Raw genomic sequence first — 23,979 nt, 5'->3', positions numbered from 1 at the left:
TTCAATTTTTCTGTGAAAGTTGTTTTTTTATCCTTTTTTACAAACAATGATAAATTTATCAAGATCATTATACTAAAATTACTTGAATTTCAATTTTTTTATTGTGAACTATAAATAAATAAAACATTGTAATAAAGTATAAACAAGAATACTTTTATAAAAAATAATGATAATAATATTGAATAATTACAACATTATATATATATATATATATATATATATATATATATATATATATATATATATATATATATATATATATAAACAGAAGCACTTACGTGTATTTATTTTTCTTTCTCACGACACTACAAAAATAATGATTTTTAGGTGGGGTTATTTTTGGCGTTTCTGGGGGTTTTAACCCCCACTAATGATTTTACCAGGGGTTTGAAATTTCCCTGGAACAACCAGCGTAGCTAACAAATTACTGGGGGTTTCTAGCAACCCCTGGAACTCGCGCAATTTATTGGGGGTTTAGAAAACCCCTGGTACTACCAGAGGTTTAGAACCCCAACTAACTCCCTGCGGTTTTGAATCCCAAGCACTGTTGGAGGTTTTAAAAACCCCCATGAATTCCTGGGGTTTTAAAACCCCCGGTAATACCAGAGTTTTGAATGCCAACCAGCATTATTGTATCACAGTCTCTTTAATTAATTTTACTGTAATGCTAAAATTGTACTGACTTTCAATCTATACATAGTTTTTAATTTTCCTTTTTCCCTCTCATCTTCTCTCTTTCTCTTTATTCTTGTATTTATTTTGAAAGGTGCATATTCTTGTATTTTGAAAGGTGTTGTAACTTCAAATATCTTTGTTGTGTGGCAAATGAATCAACCTAATCAAGATCACAATTATAACAGTTCTATTACCTTATTTTTTTCATTCAAGTGGGACGAGACAAGTATTGAATTAACAATCATAGTGCTCTTTTTCCTTAAAGGAGAGAAGAATAATATAAATGTTGGAAAGGTATGGAAACAAAGTTTAGTATCACCCCATTTTTTGTTCCTGAATGTTATTGCAAACAATTAACTATTTAAATAGGTTGATTCTTAGGATTGGTTTTTTCTTATTCTCCCTTGCTATTCTTTATGTTATTTATTTACATTTAGAGAGATCCTATACCCTCACAACACAACTTCAGGACCTTAATTGCTTAAAGATTACAAAAACTAAAATTATTTACAATCTTGATAGTTCAAAAAACATTTAATATCCATGTGAGTGATATGCAAAGAGTCCTCTTTTCTTGACATTGATGTAAACAGTTGAACCTGATGTGCTCACTGAGAGACCAATAATTTCAGCCTCGACTGGTTCACCTGGTCTTGGACCAAAGAAAACTTCTGCTTCTGGCTCAACAACTACAATCCTTCCATATTTAATCACCAATATTCTGTTATCAGCTATCAAATATACCTGCATTTACCATGCAAAAATCAACAATCAATCACCACCACCCAACCACAAACAAAAGCTTTACATAAAATAATATGTAGTATTTACCTTCTCTTCAAGGGTATAAAATACAGATAAGAATTGAAAATCCTCAACTTCAACAAACCAGGAAGAAACTATATATATATATATATATATATATATATATATATATATATATATATATATATATATATATATATATGTGTGTGTGTGTGTGTGTGTGTGTGTGTGTGTGTGTGTGTGTGTAAACATAGTGAGATAATTAACTTGAAATGTTCCATTTTCCAATTTCTTTTTCGGGTACTATGTTCACATGAAGCATAAAACTTCTATACATTATATTTATCCATTCCTCCATGTAATCAATTCCATTTCTCGTATGTTGAATACTAACTAGACCAAAATAAATAAATAAAAACATGTAGACCAAAACAATATTGATCACCAACATAATCAAAATTCCAATCCCTTTTAACTGAAAGTTATTGAAGGTATGAAATATCTACAAATACATGATCTGAACATTATGAAACTAACCCATCTGAAGCAGAAAGTATGGAATGGAGATTTGGTATGGAATCTGCACTTTCAATTTTTATAATCACGTGTATATCAACATTATGACCTATAGAAAAAGGTTTACAATAATTTAGTTGATAATGAGAATGGTGGGGCCCATACATAATCACTGTCATGAGAACTCATGTATTATTAAATATTGAATAAGTCTAATAATAATGGTCATGTTGGCAGTTATGGATAGAAGCTAGGAGAAATAACGTAGTATTATTATCTATTAGATCATGTGGTAGTATTACAGAATAACTTGTCCTACATTAGTTGTTTCATATTAAAATTAGAAATTGCCTCTCTAACAGTTGTTTTGAAATATAATTTAATGCTGAAACAAAACTCACATACAATACATTCACTTTCTACATATAGTACTCTCTGTCCACAACAACAAATAAAAACACCTTATGACTCATTAGGACCTAACTCAAACCAGCTTTTAAGGCACATAGACACCCTATAATATTTCACTCAACTTTCTCATTAGTTAGCATCCTGTGTCAGTATACTAATGATACTAAGTACTCAAACACATCGGGTACAAAAACACTTACATACTCTACCAAGCAACACATACGATCCAATATGATACTTAGAAATCCCATAATACCCAAGTCTCTATCAACTACGAAAGCTTTATAAACTTTAAGTCATATATGTAGTAGAAAAGGGACTAAACACTACCCTATGCAACAATTAAGACAACTCCCAGAAGAGCTACAACTAAGGTGGGATAAGGGTGACCACAGTTCAGGTGGGTGACAGTAGTGAAAGGGGGTTTCCGACAATGGTTATGACTACACTAATATCTAATAATACATGGTTGTCACATTAGAGAAGCAATAAACACCGAGAAAGAAGAAACTTCCACACAGATGCACAAAGCCACACAACTAGATACAAAAGCATAAAAAGGAAATTAGACATCTAAAATATTACTTCTGAGATACTCTTTTAACTCGTGCACCACTCTAGCATCATTGACAAATGAGACAACATAGAAGTCTACTTGATTGTCCACCCCAAACTTGATATCTTCCCAGTCCTTGTCTGTTAAGTTGAAACATAAGGCAACAAAGTGTAAAATTGTCAAGTGCATTTGTATTCTAAAAGTAACCAGCTACAAGTGAATCACTGAATCTTATTACCCATGCGTAGTGTCAACAATAAATAGAACAGAACTATACCAGTTGATACATCAGCAAGCTTGGTGCTTGTCCAAATCAGAACGTATTGATATGTACAATTACAGAGCACAAAGGAAAACCTTAAGGTGGGTAACTGCATAGGTAGATGATAACCTTATTTGGGGGAATGATATAAGAAACCCGATGTGACACATGATGCTTTTCTGGACGTTTACCATCCTGTAGACCAGCAAATGATAGTTTACCATATGATATTGATCCCACCAACACAGATCCTTGTAGAGAGTTCTGTCAAAGTACAATTACAAAAGTTACTAAATTTTAACAATACTCCAATGGAGATACACAAAGCAAGGAGGACAATGTACCTTGGGAAGTTTGTCTTTTGGTGGAGGACCAAGATAAAATCCTTCCTTTATACTATCAATAAGCAAACATCAGTACCACAGCACAATTTAACATTTAAACCTTAAGGAACAAGGTAGGGACTATAAACCAGTAACATACTCCGATTGCGGTAGCTATGGTAGTGTCAAAGCTACTACTTGATGGTGGAAAAATAATCAGTGAGATAGGGCATGAGTAAGAGAGATGAAATTGAAAGAGGAAAACGAAATCGAAAGCAGCAATACAAGAAAACGAAATCAAAAGCAATGATGCAGGGAACAAAATCGAAATTGAAATAAGACGAAATAGAAAATAGGAGATGAAATCGAACGAGAAAGAGCAATAAAAAGCAAGGAGATGAAATTGAAAGCAAGATAACGATCTTCATTACCTTAAACTTCAAGCAAAAATGGTGAAGCTACGGTGGAGGCACGGTGAGGCTTAGTGGAGACATAGTGGAGGCATGCACGAGAAGGGTTTATTTTCTTACTACTAGGGTAAAACAAAGAGAAGGAGAGGAGGAAAGGGTAACAGGTCAAGTAATTAAAAATTTTGAAAAAGGAGAAAAAAAAATAAAGAGGCATTCCTTGGGTTTCTTAAAAAAACCCCAGATAGTTAAATGGGGCTTTTAAAACCTCCACAATGTGTATATTTTATTGGAGGTTATAATAACCCCAAATAATAAACCCCACCTAAAAATCATTATTTTTGTAGTGCGATAAAACTTTAAATATTAATTTTTATTACAATCATTAAAGTAAAATATTATTAATTTAAAAAATGTGTTTACAAAATAAATAACTTTCTAATTTATCACATGTAAATTTTATCAGGTAACTAATTAGGTTTAGAAAAATATTTCAGAATTTAATAAATGAAAAAGATGGTATTCGATTAAAAAGTAAGATTGATAAAAGATATACTAAAATAGTAAAGAAATAGTTATACAAATAAATTTTCTTTATTAATACTAACGTAGACACATGTCATCGCTGTACGTATTTTTTAAATATGAATAGAATATATCAATAGAAAATAATAGTATAATATTATTAAGTTAATATATAAATAAATTTAAATTTTTTAAAAATAAAATAAAATAAATAAAAAATTAATTATTAATGAATAAAAAAATAAACAATTTTATAAAAAATAAATAAAAATAACTATTAATTTTAAAACATTTAATAAATAATTATATTATAAAAAGTATAATTAATATTATTAAATAGACACAATAAAAATAATTCTTAACTCATCCACAACCGTCATGAAAAACTTGTTCATTTAAAAGTTGTTTAAAATTAAAGCAATTTAGTGTCTATTTAATAATTTTGTTATAATCCATGACAATAATAAAGGGCTTTAACCGGTGTTCTGATTTTTTATTCTAAAATTATAATAAATAATTTTTTGTTTTAATTTTAAAAATAAATAAAAATAAAAATATGATTTCCACAATACTGTAAGGTTAAAAAATATGTTTTGAAAGCAATTAATCATTAAAACAAAAAATAGTATTAAATTATAGCTTGATTAAATAGATATTATGATTTATGATTGATGATTGAAAAACAAATTAGACCAGACAGCTGAGTTAATATAATATTAAAACATGATTTAATTTAAATATAGAAAAAAATATTTTAGTTGTTATGTAAATGATCTGGATTCCTGGTTACTTTAATTTCAGTGTTGATAAGATTAAGCAAATTTAAAATAGAGTGGAAAAAGAAAAGTAAAATAATAGAAAAGAAAGAAAAGGAAAATGTAAAAGAGAGTGCCCTTGGGTTTCCGGGCCGAGAAAGCATAGGAACAGTGCGGAAACGCTGCGTTTTGGCCAAGTCAGGTGAAGAAACGCTGTCTACCTCGCCTCGCGTGCGTGGCTTCTTCTAATTTCTCTTCTCGTCTTCACCTTCTTCTTCCTCTTCCTTCTTCTCCCTCTGCGTTAGGTTTTTCCATTCTCACACTTCACATCGCTTTTTTCCTCTTCTCATTCTTCTTCTCCACCCTCACTCTCTTCTCCCAAGCCTCTATTTCTCTCATCCATTCGCGATTTATTCAATTCCTCGCGCGATAAGGTTCTGTTTCTTCTCCGCAAAGCTATTCTCGACGACTTTCTTTTTTCTACATGCATTGCCTCTGGTTAATCGCCTAAGATTTAAAGCTTTTGTTGCACTGAAAAACAGATACTTTTCGTGCTTGCCTTTTGATTTCTGCGATGGCCTCCAAAGGTCCCAGGTCTAAGATTGATCACGAGAGCAGAGCCAAACGGCAAAAGGTTAGTTCGCGTTTTCGTCTTCTTGGTCTTCGTCTCTAGACTTTTTAATCTTTTTTTTTGTTTTTCTTTTTTTGTTAATTCTGGCTATGAATGATACTGTTGTTACTGGCTGAGAAATTAAAAAGAAAAACTTATTAATAATTATGACAATTGAAAATTTACCTAGTTTCTCTGAAATGCAAAATTATCATCTGCATGTCTTTAAACTATTTATTTATATTTTTATTGTTCTTTGTTTTATGTGGTAGTCTTGGAGTTGGAGGAAATTTCAGTTGCTGGTTACGATTTCTTCCTTGCTAGGTTTTGTTCCTTTTCTTATGAGGGTCGACCTTTTGGTCCTTTAAACTGTTTGCTTTGTTTTTGGTGTATAGAAAAAGAAGGAATTCAGATTCGGGAAAAGTTAGAAGTTGAATAGAGTAAAATTATTCAAATAACACTTGTGGTGATTGAAACTGACTAATACAGAAAAAGAACGGTAACAGGAGTTAAAATGCAGTAGAGGTATGGAATGGTGCTTAGATTTTATTTATATGGTGGAAATAATTATGTTAGCTATGCTTTAGTATGTTAACATAAGTTGCTGGAGATTTGTCCTTGGCTTTATGGATAAGGATAGCAAACCATGCCATGGTATGGCAAGAGAATGTTCCTATTATGGACATGTACAGGGTATCAAGAGAAAATTAATCTTGGATGTTTGATATCATTACATAGATGGTTAAGATTAGTTTTAGGTGAATCAATTTCTATCATAGTGTTCAGTAACTGAAATCCTGGGTAAGCAACTGTGTTAAATACTCCGAGGCAGACCTTTTAAAATCTGTATCATCCGTGTCTGTATGATTAAAATGAGCTCCTCTTAGCTCCCATGCTCTTACTTGATATGCCGCTTACGCAATCATGCTAGCTTAAGACTTTTGGCGTCAATACACTTTTTTTTATTGGTGTTTGAGACTTTTAAAAAATGGGTTTTCAATTTTTTCTTGTTGAATTAGTCTTGAAATGAATTTGCTTAAGAATTAGTCCTTTTAGGAAATATGATTGTGGCTGGGAAAAAGTTGGTTGCATGTCACAGATATACACTGCACTTGGGTTTGATGAGCAAAGTTGAAGTTAGTAAGGGAATTTCGTATTGTGATTTAGCATATATTTGCTAGTGCAATGCATGAGAAAAACCTTGGAAGTGAAATGCTGATATTGTTTTTGCACAATCAGCAAATCATTAGTACAATATTCAGTTGGCCCCATCTTCATTTCTTTCCTATTTCATAACTCTTCAGCAAAAAAAAAAAAATGTATGGTAACACAAAGTTCATTTGACATTAACACCTTTTTGTCAGTTGTAAATGTGAAACACGAATTTTATCAAGAAATTTGATTCACTTTTATTCGGAATCTCTCTGTCTTCTCGCATGGCTTAATTATATAAGCCAAGTGCATTATCTTTTCCTCCATTGGTAGTACATAATTTGTTTTTGGAATATTCATTTCTTATATTTTTTTTTTGTATGCCCCCTCATACACCTCAACTCTCTTATTTCTGGCATTTTTTAACACTTTGCTGCTCAACTCAACATACTATTATGGAGCACTATTGGTTTTAATGTTGGAAAAATAGTAGTCAATGTACTTTAAAAATTGTATGTTTATGTATGGTGTATCACATCCACACAATAACATGCATTTAATGTTCATCAGCGTCTAGGAAGTTGTGCTTAATTAATAGTAGCCTAGGAAAATAGTCTCCACTAAGTGTATTATGAGACCATATATATGGATGATATATACAAAACCTGTACACACTACATTCTCTTGAATAATACAGCATTTTCATTTTCTTAAGTTCTCTCTTTTACTCTAAATTCTCCCCATCTGAATTCTACATGTAAATGTCCCAATTTTGATAAAGTTCATTTGAGCTTGATATGCACTTACGAAGTTATGCTTGAAGTATTTATTTGTAGCTGCACCAACTCTAATTGTTGATGTGACATCCTTATCAATCTTCCCTGTCTCCTTGTAAGAAGGATCCGATTCCAATGTACTTAAACTATGGAACTAATTTCACATCCAAAAGATTGCTAACTCAGAAGGAAAGTTAATGTTCAACTTGGGAGGATTAAAAATCTTGCTAAAGAGAAAAAAGAAAACAAAAAAATGTGAAGCTTAATTAACTAAAATGATGCAATTAAGTACAGCAATGAGAAATGTTAAAATAATCTGAGCTGGAATGAAATAGTTTATATTTTGTGAATGTACATGCATTTTCAAAAAGAAATTTTATTTAAATTAAGATTGTAAAATCATGTTGTCAATTTGAAATTTTGGTTAAGTTTGGTGGTTAAATGTTTGGCTGTGACTTGCTTATTTCCCTCTCTTTAATTTTTGTGTATTTATAATATGATTTTCTTTTTCTGTCTTTTTTTAGTCCGAAATGGGAAGCCTCACCAAATGCTGTGTTTTTAATCCTTGAAAGAATATTTATATTTTTAGATGTTAACCCTGTAATTCACTCAGAAAGTGGAGTTGCAGAAAAGGAGGACAATGAATCTTAGAACAACCTGAAAGATGAAATGGGAAATCATTCAATGAGAATTGTTTTAGCTGCTTATTTTTGCAAAAAAAGAAGAAAATATTTTTCTTTCACAATTCTCTGTCTAAGGTTGACTTTTTGTTGGTCAGGCTCTTGAAGCTCCAAGGGAGCCTCGCCGACCCAAAACTCATTGGGACCATGTCTTAGAAGAAATGGCGTGGTTATCAAAGGTACCCACTAGTTTCACCTTCAAAATCTGTTGTTTCTATATTTTATTTTGTATGATTTTACATCCTGTTTTTTGTTTTTGCAGGATTTTGAATCAGAGAGGAAATGGAAATTAGCTCAGGCAAAGAAAGTAGCTTTAAGAGCCAGCAAAGGCATGATAGATCAGGCTACAAGGGGTGAAAAGAAGATGAAGGTCCGATCTCTCTTCTATAAATGAAAGTAGTGATAACCTGCATTAGTTATTGATGCTATGGTTGTATTTTATAAGATACGGAAAGCATAATTCAATGATTGCATGCTTCTTTTATTCTCCACTGTTATGTTTTGTGATGAAAGCTGTATCTTGTACAGGAAGAAGAACAGCGGTTAAGAAAGGTTGCACTAAATATTTCTAAGGATGTTAAGAAATTCTGGACAAAAATAGAAAAGCTGGTAATACTTTTTTGCTCAATTGATTTGTTGGCTAGCATACTTTTTTTAATTTCCATATGGTGACCTTCGTTTCGTCATCTATTATTGTACTAGGTTCTTTACAAACATCAAATGGAACTAGATGAAAAGAAGAAAAAGGCACTTGACAAACAGCTTGAGTTTTTATTAGGGCAAACAGAGAGGTTGATTCCTTTTTATATTTTTTTTTTCACTTATGTTTTGTGGAACCTGGCAGCCCACTTGACTTCGTTGCTCTTATCTTTTAAGTATATATTGTTTTCAGGTACTCAACAATGCTGGCAGAAAATCTTGTGGATGCTCATAAATCAGGAGAGAATAATTCTGCAGAGCATCACATGAGTATTCAACACAAAGATGGGCATGGAGATGTTATTAATGAACCTAAGGAAGCTGATGTCGGTAGGTAGAGAGACATATTTGAAGTTATAAATGGAATCACTTTTTCTCACTTCGCTCAATTCAATTGTAGTGGAGTATCAATCAGATGCCGCCGACAACGATGATGAATATGATGTACAATCTGATGATGAATCGGTAATTATTTTTCAAACAATATTCTTTTTTTATTATTGCCACACGGTCATAAAACAAGACTCTTAAGTTTTGGGCATGTTGTTTGTGAAGGCAACTTTTATTTCAAAAAACCTAGATAAAGATTCAATTTACTTTTTTTAATATTTATTTAATTATGAAGTTCATATTATTGTGTAAGTAAATATGGTTTTGTTAATCTGTTCATTGTTTATTTGACTGATGTCCTTATTTTTGAAAAAAAAAAAATCAAGAATTGTGCTGCATGAAAAGGAGAATTAGTGCGTGTTTGGTTGCGTGTTTGGTTCTGCGTCAAAATGATATAGAATTGATTATAATTGATTTTCTAACGTGGAATCCGCACATGTTTGGTTTCCAAAATCAATTAAAGATTAAAAAATTCACCTTGAATGAGAAACAACTAATTCTTGTTTCTGCAATTCTCCAACGTTGAACCAAACCCTTAGATGTGAAATTTTTGGGGAATTAGTCGAAGAAATAATCTGTTATCTAGTTTTTTTACTGAAAAAAAATGTAACAACTTTTGGATAGTGTGGATATGTGGAGTTCCACTACCACAGGTACTTTTTCATTTTCTTTGTTAAATCACCTATAGTAGAGTGTGTTGTATTCATGTGCTATCATGGAGTCATTTATTCTGCATTCCCTATAATATGAAAGTCAATATTTATTCCTATGATTATTAGATGGTTATCAAAAAGGTATTTTTGGGTATCTTTTATTTCTGGGAAAGTTACATTCTCTTGTCCATACTGTTTTTTCCCATGCTAAGGGGGTTACATAAGTTATTTTCTAACCCCACTATAACTTAAATTTTAATTATTTTGAAATTTAAAAGGGATTCTTAGGAGTATTAAAAGTTAGCCAAATGTATATGTATTACGTAATGTTTTAGATATGCCAGGAATAACATTCTGGTTACAGTTTTATTTGGAATGCAACATTTTAACTTGAAACTAATGCTCCTATGTTTTGTACTTTATTTGTTTAAAAAAAGCATCACATCATGGGCTTTCTGCACTTTGTAATTGTTGCATTGTTGACTTATTCTTGTGCATACTGGTATTTTATATCTTTAATATACTTTATGCATTTCCTAGTTGCAACGTTGTTAATTTTTCCATGTAAATTGTTGAAGTTTTCTCAATGCCAAGTTTCATTTGAAAATTTAACATCTTCTCCGTGTTTTGTGCCTGATTATTTCTTCTGGTGTTTTAATGGGTGAAGATTGAACCAAATCCATTTATGAGCTTATGATAATATGGTATTGTTTGCAGGAGGATGATGAGCAAACAATTGAGCAAGATGAGGCTTTTATTACTAAAGAAGAGAGACAAGAGGAATTGGAAGCTTTGCATAATGAAATGGATGTTCCGATTGAGGAGTTACTCAAACGTTATGAAGGGGAGAAAGGTTAGATTTATTTATTTTTAAAATTCTTTAGAACAAAAAATTAGAGGGAAATGCCAATTTGCTGTACCAACCATCCTCTTTTTCATTTTCTGGGATTCTGAGTTATCCTCAGTTTCTCATCTCTGGAAGCCAATATTGAACAAGAAAGGGAAGGTGGTTATCAGTGGTAGTTAGGATAGTGCAACATGTACCTTTCTGCTAAACTGTAAGCTTTACCTTATACATATATTGTGATTACCTTATGAACCATCGGAGCATTTATGCCACTGTTTATTTTACAATTAGGAGAATCTGTGATGAAAGAAAGTAGTCCAGAGCATAGTGAAGATGTTGAGAAAATAGTAAGAACAGCTGGTGATGGTAAGAAAATATTGGCATCAGGTATGAGCTGCCATTTTCTATGCACTAGTTATACTTGTTTCTGACATAGAACATGGTTAATGTATTCCAGAAAATGGTGATGATCATTTATCTGTTAGCAAAATTGGTACAAACAACTCCAGTATGGTCTCTGGTCGACGTTGTGTAAGTTGTATGTGTTTAGTTTTACCACTTTGAATAGCAGAGCGAGTTAAAGACTTAGTGTAATGCTAATTTTTTAATAACAGGATGAAAGTAATGGTGATGTTGCTACACCAACAAAAAATCTGTCTCAATTTGAGGAAGGTCAATCTGAAGATCTAAAAGAGGTTCCTAGAGAGACAGCCAATGAAGATTTTGCGTATGATTTTACTGATGAAGAGGTGATAATGTGCTTTATTTTATTTTAAGCCAAACATGTACTCATTATAATTAATCTCCCATCTGTTAAAGATCTATCGATCTGTCTTCTGTCTTCTATATGGCACATCTTCATAATTTATGCAGCAATTATGTTTTAGAATAATCCTCCAGACAATGTAAGAGGACACTTATTTGGTGACATGGTATATGTTCACATCATCTCTCCCTTCACTCTTTTTGTCTCCCGCAACTCACAAATTTTGGAAAGTGACTCCAAAATGAAGATGTTTATCTAAATATAAGATGCTCCTGTAGTCCTTTGGGTTCTGTTAGACATCACGTGTAGGTAAGTTTTTCACTGCTGTTACAAAGTTTGAAAATTGTTTATTTCAAAATCTAAAGTCCCATAAAAGAATCCACAATTCGGTCATATTTGGAAATTGACCTGACCCTCAAGCTTGTAGATCGTATCCATTTAGAAATAACAAGTTCATGTACTGGGTTTTTATCTGGACTTTAGATGCTAGCAGTCTCTGTTTGTGCAGGTAATGATGATTCATCATTAGCAATCTGAATGACTTTGACATTGTAGGGAAGGATCCAAGTACAAATCTATGGTTTTGCTTGCGAGGAAAATGAATGATATAATATTTTAATATACGCTATAAGCTCTAGCATGTAATCATACAAATCACTGGAGAATCAGCTTGCTCAGGTGCCCCCAGTTGGTAACGGTTGACTCCTATGAACAAGTTGCTGTTCATCTTCACCTTAATTTGTATTGTTCATCTTAATTAAGTCTTGGTGTGAGATTGTAGAATTGGTGTTCTCTAATAATTGATTAGGTAGTTTTGGTGGACAATTGACATCCATGCAAGAGAGGGATGCACAAAATAAATGGTGTTGGCAGTAGGTATCTAAATTTCTGTGTTCAAGTTGTAGTAGGGAGAGATTGAACATCGTCATAGAGATCAGCCTTTGAAGTTTTAAACAAAATAGGGTTGGTCTAATCATAGTTATCAATAGCACACGATAGTGGGAAGCAGAGCTGAGCAATCAAGACTGCTGTGGGATTGAAATAGTGGAACAGTGTTCAGCAGCAGTTGTAACAGTGACCAAGTCAGTGGCTTTTGCAAGCAATAGTAGCGCTGAAACATACAGGGTTAAAAACCCTATTGTACCCTTATAAGATCATTGTTTAGGGCTTATTTGGGTAAATTATTCAACAAAAATGTTATCTGTTTCTGTTTTGACTTTTAGTCCTTCTCGAATTATAGTACTATCTATGCTCCAATCTTTCTTCTTCCATCTTTCCACCTAGTTTACATCGTACTAATTTTTTTTTACTAATTTGTTATGTTTTTTTTTTTTTCTGTTAATTTGACTCTAATTGTTTCCATGTTCATATTGCTCCAAGATTGATGCCGATTGGGTGTTGTCTTAGTATTTATCATAAGTTTCTTTAATTTTGTTTTTAAGTATTTGTGTATAAAATAATTTATATTGTATTAAAATATTTAAAATTGCAGTCATAGTGCTTCCTGCTACCCCACTTAGGCATTTTCAGAGTTTGCTGCTATCCTCAGCTATCCAAAATTGATGACTATGGTTTAATCAGTTGGATATATTTTTTTCACCAACATCAACTCATCAGGGTTTTTCTTTGTAACTAATTATGGTACAATCTAAGAGCCTCATCAAAGTATTCTGTCATCCTCGCGAAATGAGTTAGCTAGTAGGAAAATATTATTGAAACAGAGGGAACATAAAACATAAAATTCTTGGGACATTATTAATGGGTGACTTGACATGAGCTGTGAAATGTTCCAACAAATTTCAACTGTCATTGTTTTGGTACAAGCATTCTTTAAACCTTTTCCTTGCACCTTTTTCTTTCCAACAAATGTTCTATTGTGAATTCCTTTTGCTTTGTTCCTTACAATCTGCTCTGGATATTTGTCAGGAAGATGGTGACTTTTTGCTTGGCACAGAAGACAAGGTAATATTATATTTATAATTATTATCATTTCCAGTTGAGTTTGTTTCAATTGGTTTTGATCGTCAATGAAGGTGTGGTTTATAGTTTATGTTAACTGTTTTCACTGTGTCAGCTGTGTGTTGTTTGCATTATTTCTGTTGCAGATGTTGCATGTCTAAAAAGTTCAAAGAGCTTACAAAGCGATGGCTACATCTTTATTATTTCAGACATGTACTCTGCTTTAATATTAACATTGGCATAATGTATGAAGTTGTGAATTGTGTATGACTACGGGCATATAAATTAAAAGGGCGCATTTTAAAATAGTTGCACACACAAGGCCCTTTGGTGCTTATAAATTATCAAGTAGTTTCTATTGGTTGAATGATAATCTTGGTGATGCCTTCTAATTGTTCTGGACCTCACTACCTCAGCAAGGTCTCTGGGCTAGGATTGAAGTCCTATTAGATAGCAGATTTATCTTTGCCCTTATCCTAATAATTTTTTTCTCTGACGCAATTTTCTTTTTCTCAAGTGTGGCTTCAGTACAAATACCCAGCTTAATTTTTTTGTATTTTTTGGCCACATGATAACATGGTCAGACTTCAAGTATGATAATTTCAGTTGAGTGCTGACACTGGCGAGGCAAAATCTCTATGGATGGATTTTTTTTCTTCTTATGTGTGTTATAGTTTCTGTTGATAGCATGTGCATGCATCAAGCCTTTGCTCATGGAGAGAAGTGGGGTTTAGCTAGTAGTTGAATGATTCAATATGAAGAAGTGATCTGCTGGTAGACCAAGCCTTTCCTTTATATATTTCAAATCCAAATGCATTATAGAAGGTTTTGCTAGTCAAATTTTAGTATAGTTCCATACTAATTTGAAGTCAATAATTTGTTGGATATTACTGTGCTTGATTTGATTTTATATGAAGAATTTTTTGGCACTGTTAATCAATTGTTCAACTATTTTTAAAGGTTTTGGTTATTTACTCTTAAGATATCATTAATATCTTATTTTCTGTTTCTACTGTTATTAGTCTTCATATGTATTTTGGGCTTAGTCCATATTTTCTTTATTATAAATACAGCCCCTATGTGTATTTTCTACACAAGGGAGATTAGTCTCAAACCTTATTTTCTCTATATTCAACATGGTCCATTTTTCAATCTTGTTTGTTTGCCTGTCAATTTTATGTCTTAACTTTTTAAAAAAAATGTTCAGGATGATGAAACAACCTTATCAGAGGAGGAAAAACTCGAAAGAGTTGATGCAATAGATCCCAAGGATGAGGTTAAGAGCTAGCCTGCCTATCCTTCTGCAATATTATTTCAGAATACTACTACTGATATAGAATTTTCCCCCATATCCTTCTGCAACTATTATATATATTTATATGTTGTATTGTTACTCTTCATGACAAACTGTTATTTGTAGATTGCATTATTACAAAAGGAGAGTGACATGCCTGTCGAGGAACTGCTTGCAAGGTATAAAAGGGTAAGCGGAATTCACCTCTAATTGTTACTGATGGCTTGATTCCTTAGTCCATTGATTTTTATTGCCCCCCTCCCCCCTTTGTTTGTTAGGACCCGAGTGACAACGAAGATGGGGGATATGAAACTGATTATGCTTCTGCTTTATCCGAAGACCATTCAGACTCTCCTGTCCATGAAGATGCCGGGCAAAAGGATTCTGGCATTCCTATGGATGAAGATATAAAGTCTGGTGAACACCTGGCTACCACACAGTCCCAAGCAGAAGAACATTGGGAATCACCTCATGAAAATTTGGATCAAAGAGAAAGTGAGCATATAATTGCTGATGCAGCTGCTGCTGCAAGATCAGCACAACCTACTGGAAACACCTTCTCCACAACTAATGTGCGTACGAAGTTCCCTTTTCTACTCAAGTACTCTCTTCGTGAGTATCAACATATTGGATTGGATTGGCTTGTCACCATGTATGAAAAAAGACTGAATGGAATTTTGGCAGATGAAATGGGTCTTGGAAAAACAATTATGACTATATCTTTGCTTGCACATCTTGCTTGTGAAAAAGGAATTTGGGGTCCGCATTTAATTGTGGTACCAACTAGTGTAATGCTTAACTGGGAGACCGAATTTTTGAAATGGTGTCCTGCCTTTAAAATTTTGACTTATTTTGGAAGTGCAAAGGAGCGAAAGCTTAAAAGGCAAGGATGGTTAAAACCAAACTCGTTTCATGTATGCATAACTACTTATAGATTAGTTATTCAGGACTCCAAAGTTTTCAAGCGCAAAAAGTGGAAATATTTGATCTTAGATGAAGCTCATCTCATTAAAAACTGGAAGTCACAAAGGTGGCAGACACTCTTGAATTTCAATTCAAAACGGCGGATTCTCTTGACTGGTACACCACTACAGAACGATCTGATGGAACTGTGGTCTCTCATGCATTTCTTAATGCCCCATGTTTTCCAGTCGCATCAAGAGTTTAAGGATTGGTTTAGTAATCCTATATCAGGGATGGTAGAGGGAGAAGAAAAAATTAATAAGGAGGTTGTTGACCGCCTGCACAATGTCCTTCGTCCCTTTTTACTCCGTCGACTGAAGCGAGATGTGGAAAAGCAACTTCCAATGAAGCATGAACATGTCATATATTGTAGACTATCAAAGAGGCAGCGGAATTTGTATGAGGATTTCATTGCTAGCTCAGAGACTCAAGCAACTCTAGCAAGTGCCAATTTTTTTGGGATGATTAGTATTATCATGCAACTTCGTAAAGTTTGCAATCATCCTGACCTATTTGAGGGTCGTCCTATTGTCAGTTCGTTTGATATATGTGGTATTGATATTCAGTTAAGTTCTTCTGTTTGCTCTATGCTTTTGCCTAGTCCCTTTTCAGTGGTGGACCTAAGAGGTTTGGGTCTTTTATTCACTGATCTTGACTATAGTATGGCTGCTTGGGAAAGTGATGAAGTACAAGCTATTGAGACTCCTGCAACCTCAATCATGGAACGTACTGACATAGATGAGCTAGAAGTAATTAGGCCACTAAAATGTCAAAAAAAATTGCAAGGAACAAACATTTTTGAAGACATCCATAAGAAAATCTGGGAAGAGAGGCTAAAACAGGCAAAGGAACGTGCAGCAGCTATTGCATGGTGGAACTCCTTGAGATGTAAAAAGAGACCTATGTACTCAACAACTCTGAGGGACCTTGTTACCTTAAGGCATCCTGTATATGACATTCATATGGTGAAAGCAAACCCTACTTCGTATATGTACTCAACAAAGCTAGCTGACATTGTTCTCTCCCCCATTGAACGATTTCAAAAGATGACTGATGTGGTTGAAAGCTTCATGTTTGCAATTCCAGCTGCACGGGCACCCTCTCCTGTTTGCTGGTGCAGTAAAAGTGAGACAAATGTGTTTCTGCAGCCATCTTACAAGCAGAAGTGCTCTGAAGTTTTGTTGCCGCTACTGTCACCAATTCGACCAGCAATTGTTCGCCGACAAGTGTATTTCCCTGATAGGCGTCTTATACAATTTGACTGTGGGAAACTGCAGGAACTGGCAAATTTGTTGAGAAAATTAAAATCAGAAGGTCACCGAGCTTTGATATTCACCCAGATGACAAAGATGCTTGACATATTAGAGGCATTCATTAATTTGTATGGCTATACATACATGCGCTTGGATGGATCGACCCAACCGGAGGAGAGACAGACCTTAATGCAACGCTTTAACACAAACCCCAAATATTTTCTTTTCATCTTGTCAACCCGTAGTGGGGGTGTTGGTATCAATCTAGTTGGAGCTGACACAGTTATTTTTTATGATAGTGACTGGAATCCTGCTATGGATCAACAGGCACAAGATCGATGCCATAGAATTGGTCAGACACGTGAAGTTCATATTTATAGATTGATTAGTGACAGCACCATTGAGGAGAATATTTTGAAGAAAGCAAATCAGAAGCGTGCACTTGATAATCTAGTCATACAAAGTGGGGGTTATAATACTGAGTTCTTCAAGAAGCTTGATCCTATGGAACTATTTTCAGGTCATAGAACACTTTCAATAAAAAGTATGCTGAAGGAGAAAAACCAGAACACTGGGGAAGTTTCTGTAACGAATGCAGATGTAGAGGCTGCATTGAAATGTGTTGAAGATGAGGCAGATTACATGGCTTTGAAGAAAGTTGAACTGGAAGAGGCTGTGGAAAACCAGGAGTTTACTGAAGAAGCCATTGGGAGACTTGAGGAGGATGAATATGTAAATGAAGATGATGAAACTCCAGAATTAGGTGAATCTGTTTCAAACTTAAATAAAGAGAATGGCTTGGTATTAAATGGAAGTGAGAATAAGGAAGATAGACCACCAAACTCTGTTGCTGTCAAAGAAGATGATGCTGATGTGCTGGCTGATGTGAACCAGATGGCTGCAGCTGCAGCTGCAGCTGGACAAGCTATTTCAGCATTTGAAAATGAGCTACGCCCTATTGATCGATATGCCATTCGCTTTCTGGAACTGTGGGATCCAATTATAGATAAAACAGCCTTGGAATCTGAAGTCAGGATTGAGGACACAGAATGGGAGTTGGATCGGATCGAAAAGTACAAGGAGGAGATGGAGGCTGAAATTGATGAAGACGAGGAACCTCTTGTATATGAAAGTATGCTCCTCATTGCTCCCTTTGCTTCATAAAATTGGAAATAATTGTTATCCTGTTTATGAATGTTAAAATTCATGTCATTATATTAGATCTCATGAAAAAGTGATTGACCATGACTGTATCCAAATAACTTGTCTCTAGCATAGTTTAGTGGGTCCGTGAAAGTACAAAACATGCTATAAAGTATCTTATAGTTTGTTTTCCTCCATATGTTCATTACACTTGAAATCTTTTATTACTGTGTAATAAATATTCTGGTGCCTTGCTACCCTCTTACATTGAATTTTAAAATTTGATTTACGGTTGGTTTCCAGTGCTTTCAGTGTTCGCATATTTGTTGATTCATTCAGGAGATGGTTTGTTACAAATGTTGTCTTAAAAAATGTTTAGTTTGTATGCTTGACATAATTGTGACTTATGAGGTTGAACACTACTTTGGTCTACATAATAGGCTGGGATGCTGATTTTGCAACCATGGCATATCGGCAGCAAGTAGAGGCCTTGGCTCAACATCAGGTGTGTTGGATGAGCTATGAATTTTTTTCCTTCTCTATGCTCTGGAGTGACTATTAATATTTTGCTTTTTGTGATCTTGTAGTTGATGGAGGAACTTGAATATGAAGCTAGACTGAAAGAAGCTGAGGAAGAAGCTTGTGATTCTAAAAAGTAGGCCAGCACTGAACTCTGACCATCTCCTTCCCATCACTTGCTTTTGAAATAGTATATCTAACATTGATATGAAAACAGCTCTTTGCACTTTGTAACTGTAATATTCTTCTACATACAAACTAGGTTTTTGATGGGGACTGAGTTTTTGACATTAATGCTTTCTTAAAAAGTCGTCTTTGTTTTGAATGTTTCTTCTGCAGTTTTACCAGTAAGAGTTTGAAATACATGAAAAGTTTTGTATTGTAACAAGGTAAAACCCCAAATAAGAAAATACCTGAGAATGCTATATTTTTCTTTTTTCCACAGGACAACACCAGGGGATTTGAAACCCAAACCTAAAAAGAAGCCCAAGAAGGCAAAGTTCAAATCTCTAAAGAAAGGATCTTTAACTTCTGGATTGAAACCTGTGAAAGAAGAGTCACAAGCAGAGCCAATGAACATAGATGATGAGGATATCACTGGTATGGAATTTGTGTCTCCAAATTCATCCATGCAGAAAAAACGTAAATCTAAAGCAACGACTGATGGTGAAGAAAAGAGACTTAAGAAGTCCAAAAAGTCCAAGAGGGATCCTCCTGACATTTATGCGTCTGATTTAGAATCCAATGCTTTAGTTGTGCAATATGAACATGCAGAATCAAAGACTTGTGAAAGTCTGGCTGATTTTGAACCGAAAACAGCAGGCAGGGGTAAGATGGGAGGAAAAATATCCATCATTCCTATGCCTGTTAAACGGATCTGGACAATAAAACCAGAAAAAATGAGAAAGGGAAATCATTGGTCCAAAGATTGTATTCCATCAGCTGATTTTTGGCTTGCTCAGGAGGATGCTATATTATGCGCTGTTGTTCATGAATATGGTCCTAACTGGAGTTTGGTTAGCGATATTCTTAATAGCATGACTGCTGGTGGGTCATACAGGGGGAGATATCGACATCCTGTCCATTGCTGTGAGCGGTTTAGAGAACTATTCCAGAAGAATGTATTGTCAATGGACAATGCAAATAATGAGAAGACCATCACTCCTGGCTCTGGAAAGGCTCTTCTTAAAGTTACAGAGGTTAGATTGGCAATGTTAGGTTTAACATGTTTATTTCAGGTCTATGATATTTTGACGTTGCATGTGGTGGTGACCTCATCTACATGGTTTCATTTCATTTGGAGTAGATTACAACTTTTATTTACTATTTATGATCTAGAAAATATTTGACCATCCCTATCACACATCCCAAAATTGATAATTGGTAAAGAAAAACTTTTTTTCTCACATCTAGTCTCTTTTGGCAGGATAACATACGGATGCTGTTAGATGTTGCTTCTGAGCAGGCAAATAGGGAGTTGCTGCTGCAGAAGCACTTTTTTGCATTGCTTTCATCTGCCTGGAAGGTGGCATCACATGTTGACCGCAGGCAAAATCCATCACCCACCTGTAATGGTCTCTATTTTGATCAGAGTCTTTTTACTTCCATAGGCCAGCCTTCGCAAAATTCCTTGAAGAAATCCTCTGAAAGAGTGCCATTTGCAAATTTGGTCCAGAGTAAGAAGTTAGTAGCAGCTGCACTTGATGATTCTGCAACTGGGCAAGTGAATGATAAAGTCATCCTCCCTAACCAAGGGGAAGGCATGCCAATGAGTGCTGATAGGTTGGATATTACTCTGGAATTCCCAAAAGAAGAGAGTGATGTCTTAGCTTTGTTTCCATCTGTTATAAACTTATCAATACATGGGACTGAACCAACACCATCTTTAAGTAAGCAAACAGGAGGAGATGACTTCAAAATTGGTCTGCTTATTGCCGAGAATCGTTTCAGGTATGGCTGAATATGGATTTTAGTTTTATGGTTCCACTTGTGAATGATATTGGTAGTAAATTAGTATTTTTATTTTTGGGTGCTGATGTTTAGAGGTCTAGTGCCTAGAACAGAAAACAACTTAAGGCTTGAAATAATAGGCAAGAACAAGAAACTAAATTGAGTACTGGTAAATAGAATTAGTTAATTTCGCATCAGGCATTTGGTTCAGAAGTATAGTGTGTCCTAATTTCTATACAAATCTATTTTTCATTAATTTTTATATCTAATTGCATCCCTTGTGGTCCATTGCTGGTTTGCTTCCGGGGAGAGAGGGGATGATATGTCTGACTTTATTCAATGGTAATTGTTTATTCTGTGGTTTGTCATACATCAGAAAATTGTTTATCTTCTTTTTAGATCCTTCAATAGCTGGTCATGTTGTCCTTTTCTTCTTGGTGTACTTGTTATATTCTTGTTATGCTGAAACTAAATTCCTAAATTCATTATAATACATGATCAACTTATGATTTATGGAATAAAGTATATGCTCTTTTGCTTTACATCATGCCTGGTTGAATTTCAGTCATAATTTACTCTTGGTTAGACTGTCTGCATCAAATAAATCCGTCATTGCCTTTTGTTGGCCATTGCGCTTTTCACACAACAAAAGTAGTATTTTAAACAATTGGTGTGACTGCTTTAATCAAGCTGTAATGTCAATTAAGTTTCTTTATCTAAGTCCTTAGTCTATGATCATTTTTTTCCTGGTAACTGTTGGGAAGCTGCTAATGGTGTTTTTCTCCTTTATCCCTACTCCTCAGGGAGGCAACAAGAATTTGTGAAGAAGACGTCTCTGGATGGGCATCATCTGCATTCCCAACCAGCGATGCAAGGTCTCGACCTGGATCCAGGATACAATCCTCTGGAAAGCAGAAGTCTTCCATATCTGACTCTGCTAAGCCTTCTAGGTCAAAGTCCAAGAGAGCATCAATTGATGCCAGTGAAATGCATCACCATCAGGCTGACTCAATATTCCAGTCAGTGCCATTACTTAAGGATCTTAGATTTGATCTCGCTCCATTCACTACAGATGAAATTGGACTTACTGCTGTGGATACACTTTTCCCCTTTGACCTGAATGTTGAAAGTTCATGGGAAATGGAGGGTGTTGGCATGATCCCACATGATTATGTTACTGGTTTAATCTCAGACCTTGATGATTGTACAACATTCCCTGAATATACTGACATTAGATAAGTAGATCAAATCAAACCTGAAATGCAGTTTTGAATGACCTTTGGCGGACAGTGGCATACTACTGGCAGGTTAGTCTTGATCAGTTAATGAATTGCCGTTGGCTTACAATCGAATTGGAACGATGCGTTCTTACAATTCTCTCGTAGGCATGCCATTTCCGATATACAAACAAAGTTCGGGGACAAGCATGCTGAAGGTTTCCAAATGAAAAACATGGAGATGTAGAATGCACAATAATTTAATTTCTTACTCGGAATTATGTATTGGCTTGGGGGTTCAGCTCAAATTTGACAGCGTCAATCTCCCATAGATCGGTACTCATTGGTAAGAGCCTTCATTTTTTGTTCCCTCTAATGGTCACACGGATTTGCCTGTGATGTTTTGCATGCACACGTACATATGTTCTTAGCTGGGGCATGCATAGGGTCTAGTGCTTTACCTGGCAATATTTTGTTATGGAAAGAGAACGAAGTAGTTTTGTAGTGGCTAGTTCGTCAGTCCCATTCATTTATAACACTACTTTAAATTATTTAACATGAGGTTTACACCATCTATGAGATGCTTGGAGTCTAATCCATATTTTAGAATGGTGTTTTTTTTTTTCTTGGTTCAAGGAACGATGTTAAGTGATTCTAAGATCCCAATGTGCAATCCAAGTTGACCAATCTGAGTTTCAAACGAAATATGTCGCTTTTTGTGATGACTCACATGACGACCTGAATTTGTTGGAACCATTCTCTAATGCAAACAGTATTTTTTTGAACAGCAACAAGTGGAGAGTTTATGTAATTCATTGTCCACACTGGAGTAATCTGATTGTTTCATATCATAGCAACAAAGTTAGCTTAATACCAGTCTTACGATAGTTTAGTGCTTTACATTTTATAATTTGAGCAACTCCACTTTTTCTGTAACTAAAAAATATCATCAAATGGGTTATTTCTCATCAATCTTTGTCTTTATTTTTAAAAATTTTGTATAACCTTAGTTTGTGTTTTTATTATATGCAACGAAGCTCATACAATAAACGATACGCTTGAATCGAGAGAGAAACATGTTTTATTTTTTTCATTTGTTCGTTACTTTCATCAATTTGTGATTGGTATCTTGATTTCTTGATGACTTCATTGTTTGTTTCACAATATCTTGTTTCCTCGAAATATAGTTTTCTATGTTGCAACTTTGATTAGATTGTATACGATTTTTAGATCATTTTACTTTGAGATGCAATACATTTTGTTTGTTTCACCACCGAACTAGCAGAACAGACCATTTGGCACGAAAGAAAATTGTGAGCAGGGAATTTGTTGAACTCGTAGTTATTTACGTTTGCTAACGTAGAAGAAAAATTAATAAATAAGTTGTTTTCGATTTACAAAATGCATCATATATTTTAGAAGATATTTTTTGTATTGCACAATGATTATCATGATCATGACATTGAAATCTTCAACCCTTTTAGAATTGGAATTGGTATGATTGTTTTGGCATTTATTTAATTGGCACAGCAAATAGTATAACCAATGGAATTCACGATGCTGAGTTAAATGATTATCTATCTGTACTGAATTCATTTGAGGGATGCAAGTCTTTTCCAACAAGGATTCTCAACAATTGCACTAATAACTTTCACACCTAATATCTCCACCACTAGCATCGTTATATTCCATAAATCGGATGAAATATTAATATTTATCATCATTGTGGCATGAATACCATTTTAAAGAATCAATTTCTTGATAAAATAAAGGCTAAAAAGTGCCCATTTAACAATTTCTTTTCAAGAATTCTTCACTACAAATTAGAATCATTCAATGACCATAACTGGTAAAACCTTTCCTGAATCACTAGAAAGAACAAATGTACCAAAGTTCTATTCAGAGTCTCAAAT

At 34.2% G+C, this 23,979-nt stretch overlaps 1 protein-coding gene and 1 long non-coding RNA gene across 7 annotated transcripts; one reads left to right on the top strand and one right to left on the bottom strand.

Annotated features, from left to right (window-relative positions):
* Positions 1-946: 946 nt before the first annotated feature.
* On the bottom strand, positions 947-4,133 carry LOC114190732. 3 transcript variants are annotated; one of them, XR_003605845.1, is made up of 6 exons: positions 3,940-4,133; positions 3,530-3,581; positions 3,315-3,449; positions 2,953-3,063; positions 1,978-2,065; positions 1,250-1,419 (listed from the first exon to the last, which is right to left on the bottom strand). It is a non-coding gene; the product is annotated as an uncharacterized LOC114190732 (long non-coding RNA). The 3 variants fall into 3 exon arrangements; XR_003605846.1 differs by lacking the exon at positions 1,978-2,065 and having other exon boundaries at positions 947-1,419; positions 3,530-3,702; XR_003605844.1 differs by lacking the exon at positions 1,978-2,065 and having other exon boundaries at positions 950-1,419; positions 3,940-4,132.
* A 1,212-nt stretch (positions 4,134-5,345) lies between these two features.
* Positions 5,346-22,899, top strand: LOC114191894 (protein PHOTOPERIOD-INDEPENDENT EARLY FLOWERING 1). 4 transcript variants are annotated; one of them, XR_003606032.1, is made up of 22 exons: positions 5,346-5,629; positions 5,738-5,829; positions 8,512-8,592; positions 8,676-8,783; positions 8,942-9,022; positions 9,116-9,204; positions 9,306-9,442; positions 9,513-9,577; positions 10,873-11,008; positions 11,294-11,389; positions 11,460-11,533; positions 11,617-11,751; positions 13,695-13,730; positions 14,935-15,003; positions 15,148-15,210; positions 15,300-18,369; positions 18,821-18,885; positions 18,968-19,035; positions 19,345-20,098; positions 20,326-20,849; positions 21,653-22,156; positions 22,263-22,899. XR_003606032.1 is itself a non-coding variant. In XM_028081341.1 (21 exons), exons 2-21 carry the CDS (start codon positions 5,770-5,772, stop codon positions 22,086-22,088), a joined length of 6,126 nt encoding a protein of 2,041 aa, XP_027937142.1. In that variant the 5' UTR covers positions 5,346-5,629; positions 5,738-5,769; the 3' UTR covers positions 22,089-22,899. The 4 variants fall into 4 exon arrangements, 2 of the variants coding, with proteins under 2 accessions (XP_027937142.1, XP_027937141.1); XR_003606031.1 differs by having other exon boundaries at positions 22,235-22,899; XM_028081341.1 differs by having other exon boundaries at positions 11,294-11,368; positions 21,653-22,899.
* The last annotated feature ends 1,080 nt before the right edge of the window (positions 22,900-23,979 follow it).

This window comes from Vigna unguiculata, chromosome 7 (assembly GCF_004118075.2).
Source record: "Vigna unguiculata cultivar IT97K-499-35 chromosome 7, ASM411807v1, whole genome shotgun sequence".
Taxonomy (NCBI): Eukaryota; Viridiplantae; Streptophyta; class Magnoliopsida; order Fabales; family Fabaceae; genus Vigna; species Vigna unguiculata.
Note: the sequence above shows the minus strand (reverse complement) of the source record. Positions and strands in the feature narration are given on the sequence as shown.